Source organism: Brassica napus, unplaced genomic scaffold (genome assembly GCF_020379485.1).
Source record: "Brassica napus cultivar Da-Ae unplaced genomic scaffold, Da-Ae ScsIHWf_168;HRSCAF=305, whole genome shotgun sequence".
In the NCBI taxonomy this organism is placed as follows: Eukaryota; Viridiplantae; Streptophyta; class Magnoliopsida; order Brassicales; family Brassicaceae; genus Brassica; species Brassica napus.
This window is the reverse complement of record NW_026015107.1, coordinates 96,001-106,947: the sequence shown is the minus strand read 5'-3', so window position 1 is coordinate 106,947 and position 10,947 is coordinate 96,001. Positions and strand designations below refer to the sequence as shown.

Sequence of the window (10,947 nt, the reverse complement as noted above, 5' to 3'; positions counted from 1 at the left end):
ATCTCCCTCTTTTCATATCTAGATGATTGATGATTTTTAAAAGAGTTTCACCAATCTACATAAATAAAAGAAATTGCGTTTGTGGCACAAATCATTAAGCCATTGCTTAATTAAGATCACATCTGTATAATTTAAAAAAATTGATACTCTTCTTGTTGTATTCATTTACTTGGTGCAAATACTATTAGTAAATAACCAGTTTTGGTACTTAAGTTTTCTTGTTAATGATTTGGTGCGAGTTTATGCGCATGGATGCTCTTTTGAACCTCATCATTTGGTAGCACACCTGTTTCAGTGTTATGAGATTATCACAAAGAACAAATACAACACAGTTCAAAAAAAAATCTCAAATTCATGGTTTAACCTATTCATTTGCATGTTAATACTAATGACCATCAAAAAGAACTTGGCAGAAAATAACTAACGGCCCAATAATAAAGGCCCATATATTTGTCAATTAATAAAGAGGCCTTAATAAGTAAGAAGCATGAAACAAAACGAGAAACGAAAGAGAAGAAGTATTATTCCTCATAGAGGCAAAAACAAAAAAGAATACGATTCCGCCTCGATCCTTCATCTGATCGAATCGATTTTGTTTCTTGTATCAGCGATCGGGATCATCTGATTGCGATCTTTCGAAATCGAGAAACCTTTGGTGTGATCGAGGAATCACCACCATGTTCAATTTCTGGTAAAAATCAACAAACTCCATGATCTGATTTTGTTATTTTTCATGATTTGGGATGTATCTGCTTCTGGGCATGTCTCTTGGTGGTTAAAGAGCTTTGCTTTTGATGGTGTAGTTACTTACTGCTGCTAATAGCGATTAGTGTTGATCTCTGCTTACTTTGGATTCCCTAAAGTCACTGACTTTGTTTATCAATTTTTGTATATATATACACAATCTTCCTTAGTAGATTTGAGACCTTAACATAATGAAATAGAATATATATATTCTCATTGATTTGATGTGTTTCTGATAAGACAAGTATTGGTTGTAATGTTTTAAAAAAGAACCTCATTTCGTGTTTAGTTTCTGCAATGTTTGTATATATCCATAAGATGCTGTTAGTGAACACTTTTAAGATAGTGTTTGAGGATGTTTTTGTTGTGATAAACCCACGCAGGGGATCAAAGGAGCAACTTGGGGAGTCTCGCCCTTCTTCTTCGGAACCATCTCCACAGCAACCTTGGTATTCTCCGTCTCTTGTCACCTCTCCTAGCTCATCCAGGCCTCAGTCATCAGGAGGGCAGATCCCATCACATGTTTCGCCAGGTGAAGCTGCCGGCATTATTGCTCTTTTGAAAGACAAAAGGTTAGTAGCTACTCTTTCTGGTTACTTTTTTTATATACTTGGGATCATTTCAGACCAAACCATAGATTATTACTTGTTCTGATAGTTTTGTTTCTGAAGCTCTCTGTGATATTACGTATATGAAAGGAATCGATTTCTGGACTTGATCTTTCTCTTTACCACTCATATCTTGTCTTCTTTAAAATTTGGACTCTAGTGTGGATGAGCTCGGGAAGCTTCTGACTGACAAGAATGCGTACCAACAGTTCTTGAACTCGCTTGACCAGGTCTCTATTCAAAACAACGTAAGTCTCTCAAACCATCATCATCATTCTGTCTTAAGAACTGTAGAATCGTCACTGTTTACATCTATTTTTCTTCTTAATGTTCACCAGATCAGAGAAGAGCTACGCAAAGAGACATTACATCTAGCTAGTGAGTTCTCGTAAAACTTTTATTTTAACAGCCTAAAAATGCTTAAAGAAACCTAAAACTTATATGCTGATATATAACAGGAGAAAACTTGGAGAAGGAGCCACAGATAGTGGAGCTCAGAAACCAAGTGGGTATATCATTCATACTTTTGTTTTGAGTATTTATAAAACTTCTTCTCACCATCTGTGAAATTGTTTGTATATATAACAGTGTAGAATAATCCGTACAAGTGAGCTTGCAACTGCACAAGAGAAGCTCAATGAGCTTGAGAATCAAAGAGACGAGATCCTCAGATTCTACTCTCCTGGTTCTCTTCTTCATAGACTTCAAGGTAAAAAAAACATAGGTCTTCACTCAATATGTCTAACAAAATGATGCACATTGCTTTCTAAACACAATGGTTCATGGTAGATGCAATGAAGAAGGGAGATGAAGAATCAGAGGAGCTGCAACAGAAGTATATGGAGAAGGAGATTGATACAGCAGCGTTTGTGCAGAAATACAAGAAGCTAAGAAGCATGTATCATCGTCGCGCTTTAATCCATCTCGCTGCAAAAACTTCATCCATGGGTTGAAGAACTTGAAACACATTTAAAGAGCTTTTGGTTTGTTTCCTTAAGCCGTTGTGTAAAGTAAAAAAAAGAAACACATTTAAAGATAGCTCACTACTGAGACTTATCTGAAAAAACAATAGTATTGGATTACAGAATCATTGCTATTATGATCTCTGAATCTGAACCTTGTAATGTTTGAATCTTTTCGTTATATACATGGGTGTGAAACAGTGAAGATTATATGTATTATGAAACTTACAAGAGCTTGCAATATACGACCATACAGTAATTCTTTTCAGTATATTACTAAAGTTTACGTTACAAAGAAAGGAAGAAGAGCAAATGCATTTTGGCGTGGCATGTGTCCAATTTTGTCTTAACACCACAGTTGACCAGTATGGTTCTCGTTGACGTGCCATTTTGAATCAAAGACTAAAGACGCGAGACTCACCTGCAAGTCAATTTTTAATATTTAAGTTTTAACTATATTCATTTTATGTTGTTGTGAATTACTATCATTTACTCTTATTTGTTTATTCATTGCTGCAATTTGTTACACAAACGATTGTTCAGAAACATGGTTTAAAATAGAATATTAAACCATCTAACGAAAGGAAAATGGTTCATTACTAATGGACCATGTCGTGTAGAAGCTTCTTATGACTAATTTAGTAAGACTCAGTGAACCTAAGTACCTAACACTTGCTCAGATCAAATGTCTTTTTACTTGTACTTGTTTTGGGAACAATCTTTATACTTCCTCATGGTCAAAAGATTGTCCAAGATTGGCGTATAAGAAAGTTTTTATCTTGTTATAAAAGAAAGAAGAAGAGACAAAGAATCTCAGTTGGTCCGAATCACATGCTCTTTTACCAACATCCGTTAATTTAAACTTGTTTCCCGGTTTCTATATTGCTCTAATCACTTTCTTCTAAATTTCTGAAGACTGATAATAAAATTATGTAAAAGAGAAAGAAGATGAATGAAATTCGAAAGTTATTTAGTTATTATGTTACTTATGTATGGAACCATCTACCAATCGTTAATTTATAAAATAGTTAAACAAGATTCAAAATTAAACCAAAACCAAACCAAACCGAAACTAAACCGATAATTTCGAATTTTATATATATTGCACTTTAAGTCCCTCATCAATCTCCGCTAAAACATTTTTAAGAACCTCTCTCTCTCTCTCTCTCTCTCTCTCTCTTACATTCTTTTTCTCTCTCTCTCTCTCTCTCTCTGACAGTTCTTTCTTGTTTTCTTGTCTCTCCCTACGACTCTCGATGCGAAGAATCGAGCAAAGTTGTCGCGATTAGTAACTTTTGTCTCGTATCGAGAACACAACCAGAACCCCAACGAGCTACTTGAATGCCTATCTTTCACTCCTTAACACCGATGTTGTTAGCAGTTGCGGTGGCCTTCGCGGCGGCGATCACTACCTTCGCCTCACCTCTCAAGATTCTCCCTTTACAAAGGGCTTTCCCCTTAGACGAGCCAGTTGAGCTCAGCGACCTCAGAGCCCGCGACAGTGTCCGCCACGCGCGAATCTTACTAAGCAAAGGCGGTCGCCAGAGCTCAATCGGCGGCGTCGTGAACTTCCCAGTCCAAGGCTCCTCCGATCCTTTCCTCGTCGGGTAATCAAAGGACTTTCCTTTTTTAGAAAGCAGTCCACTTTGATTTGATTTAAAAGAAGAATCGTTTTCTTTTGTGTGTTGCAGCTCCAAGACGACTATGTAAATGTCAAAACATTATGCACTCTCTCTCTCTCTATTAAATGTGATATATATAATAATGTTTTATTGGTTAGGCTTTATTTCACAAAGGTGAAACTGGGTTCTCCTCCGACAGAGTTCAACGTTCAGATTGATACTGGAAGCGACATCTTGTGGGTTACTTGTGGCTCTTGCTCTAACTGTCCTCGCTCTAGTGGACTTGGAGTAAGTTAGTTAGTTAGTTTTACACTTTCTTGTGTGGGAATGGGATCAAATGGCTTTATCTTTTGTCTTTGATTTTGATTTTCAGATTGAGCTTCATTTCTTTGACGCTCCTGGCTCCTTGACTGCCTCCTCCCTCACTTGTTCGGATCCGGTTTGTTCTTCGGCTTTTCAGACAACAGCTGCGCAGTGCTCCGAGAATAGTAACCAGTGTGGTTACTCGTTTCGTTATGGTGATGGAAGTGGGACTTCTGGTTACTACATGACTGATACGTTCCATTTTGACGCTGTTTTGGGAGAGTCTTTGGTTGCTAACTCATCTGCTCCCATTGTCTTCGGGTGAGGGATCTTTTTTCTTTTCTTATCAAAGTGTTTGAATCAGAGTGTTAAGCTTTGTTTCTCAAACAGATGTAGTACATACCAGTCTGGAGACTTGACGAAGTCAGACAAGGCAGTGGATGGGATCTTTGGTTTTGGCAAGGGGAAGTTATCTGTTGTCTCTCAGCTGTCTTCACGAGGAATCACGCCTCCTGTGTTTTCTCATTGCTTGAAAGGGGATGGTAGTGGAGGTGGTGTCTTTGTCCTCGGCGAGATTTTGGTCCCAGGGATGGTTTATAGTCCTCTCGTCCCATCACAGTAAGCTCTCACTAACCCATTTAGTTTCATTGTATTATGCTGTCAGAAGCTGATAAGAATGTGTGTTTTCATCTACAGGCCTCACTATAACTTAAATCTCCTGAGCATTAGCGTGAATGGAGAGATGCTGCCTATCGATGCGGTGGCGTTTGAGACTTCGAACACACGTGGTACTATTGTTGACACGGGAACCACTTTGACGTATCTGGTGAAAGAGGCTTATGATCCCTTTCTCAGTGCTGTAAGTTTTGTGACTTATCTGGTGATTATGAGAATCTTTCTTTCAAATCAATGATGGTTGTTGTACTTGTGTTATCTCCAGATATCAAATAGCGTGTCGCAGTTGGTAACACCGATCATGTCTAATGGAGAGCAGTGCTATTTGGTCTCCACTAGGTATGCATTCTTCTCTGTAACTTCAAAGCTAAGAGAGAGTTCTCATGGTTTTGGTGTGTGTTGTTGCAGCATTAATGACATGTTTCCTCCGGTTAGTCTCAATTTTGCTGGTGGTGCATCAATGATGTTGAGACCTCAAGACTACTTATTTCATTATGGTTTCTATGTAAGCTCTTCTACTAGTAGCACTGAAACCTTTCTGCTTTTATATGTAATCTATTAACTTAGTCTCTTCTATCTATCAGGATGGTTCGTCGATGTGGTGCATTGGATTTTCCCAAGCTCTTGAAGAACAAAACATTTTAGGAGGTCAGGCATTGAGCTTTAAGTTATTGATGATTGGCTTGTTTCCCAACAGTGCGTTTACATATAAATCCTGTTTTGTTTTTGTAGATCTTGTCCTTAAAGATAAAGTGTTTGTGTATGATCTTGCTCGGCAACGGATTGGATGGGCAAACTATGATTGTAAGTAAAAATCTTTGTCACAGTCATATCATTTAGCCAAGAATAGTCATCTAAACTTCATAAACTTGATTTGTTTGAACAGGTTCGATGTCTGTGAATGTATCGGTAACTTCAGGAAAGGATATAGTAAACTCAGGGCAACCATGCTTGATGATCTCAAGAAAGGACATGGTTTTGAAGTTGTTCTCTAGCATCTTACTGGCTCTTCTTCTTTGTACTTTCTTCTCCTTGACTTAAATCTATAGAGTTTCATGTTTTGTTTTAGAGTAGGTCATGCTGATTCTTTTGGCCATTCGCACATCTTCTCTGCTGTAGTTAAGTAGATGTCTTTTTAATTGTAGATAGCTCTACTTGTGGCCTTTAGAAGTCTTACTTCTGTAAAACCTTGGTTTGTTTTATTTTCATATTTAATATATAGGCTTTTTATTTCAGTTCTTGGATACATTGCATAAATCAATTTTCATGACACTGAAAGCTATTCTTGTTAAGCAAGAAACTGTTTCATTTACACACTAGAACAAGATCTTCTGGAGTGAAACGTCTGTTCATCCTCAGGCTCCACCTTCAAAGAGTGCCTTCCAAAACATCTTTCCTCTAGCTTTGTTGATCTTCCCTTCTCATTTCCTTCAACCCATCTCTTTAGCTTCTTCATCAGCCTCTTCCTCCTCGAAGTTTCGGTATGATGCTCATGATGATCATCATCATCATGATGGTTATTCTCTTCATGATGCTCATGATCAGCTACTACTGTCAATGCAAGAGCCTCTGCTTGTTCCTCCATTTCCAAGTACTCTTGCAAGTTTCTATTGGGAGAAAATGCTACTTCCTCATGATTGGTTTCATTTCTCATCACCTTGTGCCTCAAACAAGCATTGCTCCATCGCAGGTTAATCACTTCCTTCACTCCATTAGCAACATCCTTCTTCAAATCCTCATACTCTTCTAACACCCTTCTATAATCTTCTTCACTCACCATCTTCACAAAAGCAAGAAAAAAGCCAATCGTTAGATTTGGATAGTGCTCTAGTAGTCGGTTTAGGCGGCGGTTAGACGCCTATTTAGTCAGTAAATCGGATATGAACAAAATTATTTTCTCAAATCAATCTTTTAAAAAGAATCGGCCTAAACGTTCAAAAAATCGGATCTAAACAAAATGATTTTTTGAACCAATCTTTTAAAAAGAATCAGCATAAACATTCAAAAAAATTGGTATGTTCTTCCTCCCAAACAATCTACTCTATTAAAATAGAGTCCTAAATTTATCTACCATTGAAGTTGTCATTTAAATTTTGGACTGTTTCAAGTTTGTTAGTGTGTTACATAATTTATGGACCATATCCTGTTAGTTACAATTAATTATACAATAAAATTAAAACAAGATAACTTAAATTAAACCAACAATCTATTATATTATAACAACCAAACTAATTATGTTCTATTGAATTATGTTCTATCTACTCTATTAAACTATACCGATTGTATATTTACAATTATATTATCAATTCAATAACTCTCACTTGGACCTCTTTTACTATAGATTAAACTTTGCTCTAAGTTGATTTATAATATAACAACTTAATACAATTTATTTATTACGAGATTCTCTCATATTTGAAAGTTTATATTTTTAAAATAAATTAAACAATCACATTAACCATATAATAAAAAAATTAGATTTTTTTCTTATATGTTATATTTTGAATTTTTTAAAACGTCTATAAATTACTAAATCTCGGTCGATACAACAAAGATTTATTTAGAAACTATTGAAATCACCTAGCGAGAATATAGATTGCATAACAAATTTGCTTTCGTAACCTTTACCCCCTTTCTCTTCGTCACAATACCGAAAATGAATAATTTGAAAGTATCAATTAAAAATCTGAAATGGTAATGTTTTCTTTAGTTCAGTCCATTGTTTTCCTTAACTAGATGGGCCACGTACATAGAAGAATGTATTTTGGCCTAAAAATGATTCCATACCCAAAATCAATACGAATCATCATCAATTTCGTTTAAAATTTTGTTACAATAAAAAATATAGGTTTGGGCAAAAAATCTGAATCCAAAAAATCGTACCAAATATAATCCGAAAGGTAGTAATGAACTTTAATCAAAATTGGTTAGATATCCGAACGGGTTCAAAATTTTGGTATCTAGAGAACCATAATGGAATCGGATCCGAAACAAAATATTTCGGGTATCCGAATATATTCGAACCATATTTATATACTTAAATATATTAATTATTTTTAAATTTAATATTTAAAGAATATACAAAATATATAAGATATTTTTAAGTTGTCCAAAGTACTTAAAAATATATATAAATAGTTAAAAGTACATGTTTAAAATAGTTAAAGGATACTCAAAATACCAAAATTACTTAAAATATCTATTTATTTCATATCCAAATATTTAAGGTAAACCAAATTATATTTTAAGTTTAAGTATTTTGGCATACATTATTCAAATTTATATGTTATATATTATTTTTATTTTTAGATTTTGAGATATTTAAAGTATATATGAATTTTATTTTGTTTTTAAAGTTAAAGTAGTTATCATAATACAAACTCAAACCAAACCCGCAAAGATTCGAATTAAATCGAACTCGCAAAGATCAGAACAAACCGAACCGAGCCAAATCGAACCGAACCAAATGGTACCCGAGTGTCCACTCCTAAGATTCAAATGTAAAAAAAAAGTTATTCATAGCAAAGTATACTATTTATAATATTTAAATACAACATATTTTTAAAAAATCATTCCGCGCAGAGCGCGGGTTATCATCTAGTAATATTCTATAAAGCGCCTGATCCACGCTTTTCAAAATCAATACTTACCTCTGATGACTTCATGGACACTTCTTTCTTCTCCTCTTGCAACACATCAATCCTAGCTTTTAGATTTTTCACTTCACCTTCAAGCTCCTTCACAACGCTGTTCTTCATCTCTAATTCATCAATACACTTCAATAGCTCTTTCTCCACGGCAATGCTTCTCCTGTTCTTCTCGTTTACAAGACGGTATAAATGCTTCCCTCCTCTCCTAAGCTTCTTTGCTTGCTTCTCAAGAAACCAATTCTCTGATCTCAGCTCTTGGATCTCTCCCACCAGTTTGAGAAACACAATCACCAAATCTTGGCCCCTCTTGTGTTCTTCCTCCATCGCCGAGAGTTCTCTACGGTAGAAATCTAACTGAGCTTTCTCAAGGCTCAACATGGTTTTATGCTCCATAAGCATCACTTCTTGTTCCTTCATGTTACAATAACGTTCGAAACGTAGCTCCATCTCGTATTCCTTCCTCTGAAGCTCCTCGAGTCTGGATCTTAACCCTAGAATCTCCTGCTGTTGATGATCACCTGGGATCTCAGTCTCCTCTTCTTGTTCTCCATCGTTTCTTCCGCTAGATGATGAAGTAGACTCTTGATTTCTTGCGGAAGAAGTTACCTCGTTATCTTCTTTTCGAGACACGAACCTGGCCAAGATCAAACCAGTTGCTGATAACACAAGAGCAACACCAACTTTCAGAATCACAGGCTTCATAACTCCTCCTCCTCCTTCTCTTGGACCTGAGCCATCCATCATCTGTTATTATACGTTTAAACTCCAAAAGCTTTCTTTCTCACTAATATTATTGTTTCCTTAATTCTTTTGATTATATGATCGAAGCTCAGAGTAGAGAATTGATTGATGGATCTTGTAAGGCTTTGATCAGATCATAATGGTTTTTATATGAGAAACGGTCTTTCTTTTATTATTAACTTTACTACATATACTTTTGGTTGTGGAGGAGACATGTCTTGTAAGATTATTCGTTTCCTTTGGGGTGTGCCTTTTGTGTCCTTTTCATTGGTTTTCTTTAAGTAATTGAGATTGGTTGCTTTTTGACCATTGCTTGCTTTACTCGCTTGGGCATCGGATTCTCCACTTACAAGACGCACGTTTCTACTCCCTCGCACGTAGGAACCTACCTAGATCTGCATGTAATACAGTTATGGGCCCGTTTGTTTCTTCATATGGATGAATCATCTAAACTATTAAAACTGAAGTACAAATTTAAAATAACCCTAATTTTTCCTAAAGAATTACCATCTCATGCCATTGGCTTTAATTATTAAACCAGCCAAATTAAATTGATAGAATTAACTTTAAATAATTACAAAACCAACTAAACTTAAAATAACGTGTTTCAATGATTGTCTTCTTTAAATTCATGGGTTGTTGGTAGATGCAAATTATTTTGTCAAATTTGTAATTTTTATGAAGAAAGGATTGATTTTTTTTTAACACAATGAAGAAAGGATTCATCATTTTTATATTGTAATGTGTTTGGCTTTATCAGTTTAGGCTCTTGGGTAGTTCTGCATCACCACGTCACATCGATCTCCTTTTTTTTTTTTTGATATTTGAGGCTTGGATGTGAAGCGACACTTAGCTTTGATAGTAGCTCTTTATTTATATGTATTAAACCATTAGTTTTCTAATGAATGGTGCTCCTCCTTCTGCTTCTGTTTATGAATGCTGATATTGCTTTGAAGTCTTTCTACGATGGTAACGAGTTAATATTGTTTGTTTATTGTTTTCTTTTCTTGAATTTTTCTGGATATTTTTTTCCTGAATATTATTGATGGAAAAGAAAAACTTTTCTTGGTATTTTTTTTATTACTTCCTAAGATTGTTCCTAATATTTTTTAACATGGTTAGTATATAACTATCAGATTCCTAAAATTTAGCTATACCTTAAACGTAAAAGATTACGCTCTTTTACTTATCCCAAGAAAATCTAATATATAAATAAAAAGAAATTAGAATATTTTTTTTTTTTTTTGATTAACCTGGGGGTATCCCAGGCCCATGGAGAGGCCCAGACTAATCTCCAAGGGGAGGTGCAGCCCACGGATAGACCCTCTCTCCGGGTATTCAAAATGGGCCCTAAAGCATGGGCCCATATCCGTGTTGGGTGACCAGGATAATAAGAAATTAGAATATTCCAATACTAATAGAAATAATATTTAGAAACATGCTATAATATACAATAATTAATAATGGAATCGATAATATGAAATGGAAATAACTTGGATACCTTTTCTAAACCTTATACATACAGTTTGTATATTATATGTGTTTTCTAAACCTTATACATACACTTTATAGATTCTATAAATACCTTTTCTAAACATTATACATATACTTTGTATATTTTTCAAAAAGTAAATGAAAATAA

The 10,947-nt window shown here is 35.2% G+C and overlaps 3 protein-coding genes across 5 annotated transcripts; 2 read left to right on the top strand and 1 right to left on the bottom strand.

Moving 5' to 3' along the window:
* The first annotated feature begins 480 nt into the window (after positions 1 to 480).
* On the top strand, positions 481 to 2,519 carry LOC106451100 (vacuolar protein-sorting-associated protein 37 homolog 2). 2 transcript variants are annotated; one of them, XM_013892961.3, is made up of 7 exons: positions 482 to 691; positions 1,128 to 1,316; positions 1,513 to 1,600; positions 1,691 to 1,730; positions 1,811 to 1,857; positions 1,941 to 2,061; positions 2,142 to 2,519. In XM_013892961.3, the coding sequence occupies exons 1-7, from the start codon at positions 678 to 680 to the stop codon at positions 2,303 to 2,305; spliced, it is 663 nt and encodes a 220-aa protein (XP_013748415.2). In that variant the 5' UTR covers positions 482 to 677; the 3' UTR covers positions 2,306 to 2,519. The 2 variants fall into 2 exon arrangements, with proteins under 2 accessions (XP_048628447.1, XP_013748415.2); XM_048772490.1 differs by having other exon boundaries at positions 481 to 691; positions 1,513 to 1,730.
* Positions 2,520 to 3,491: 972 nt separating this feature from the next.
* On the top strand, positions 3,492 to 6,149 carry LOC125598289 (aspartic proteinase 36). Of its 2 annotated transcripts, XM_048772487.1 has the most exons (11): positions 3,492 to 3,921; positions 4,006 to 4,020; positions 4,095 to 4,224; positions 4,310 to 4,560; positions 4,630 to 4,857; positions 4,936 to 5,098; positions 5,180 to 5,253; positions 5,323 to 5,419; positions 5,499 to 5,562; positions 5,647 to 5,718; positions 5,801 to 6,149. In XM_048772487.1, exons 1-11 carry the CDS (start codon positions 3,656 to 3,658, stop codon positions 5,953 to 5,955), a joined length of 1,515 nt encoding a protein of 504 aa, XP_048628444.1. In that variant the 5' UTR covers positions 3,492 to 3,655; the 3' UTR covers positions 5,956 to 6,149. The 2 variants fall into 2 exon arrangements, with proteins under 2 accessions (XP_048628444.1, XP_048628445.1); XM_048772488.1 differs by lacking the exon at positions 4,006 to 4,020.
* Positions 6,150 to 6,160: 11 nt separating this feature from the next.
* Positions 6,161 to 9,552, bottom strand: LOC125598290 (protein CHUP1, chloroplastic-like). The gene is made up of 2 exons (XM_048772489.1): positions 8,565 to 9,552; positions 6,161 to 6,694 (listed from the first exon to the last, which is right to left on the bottom strand). Exons 1-2 carry the CDS (start codon positions 9,306 to 9,308, stop codon positions 6,224 to 6,226), a joined length of 1,215 nt encoding a protein of 404 aa, XP_048628446.1. The 5' UTR covers positions 9,309 to 9,552; the 3' UTR covers positions 6,161 to 6,223.
* Between the last annotated feature and the right edge of the window lie 1,395 nt (positions 9,553 to 10,947).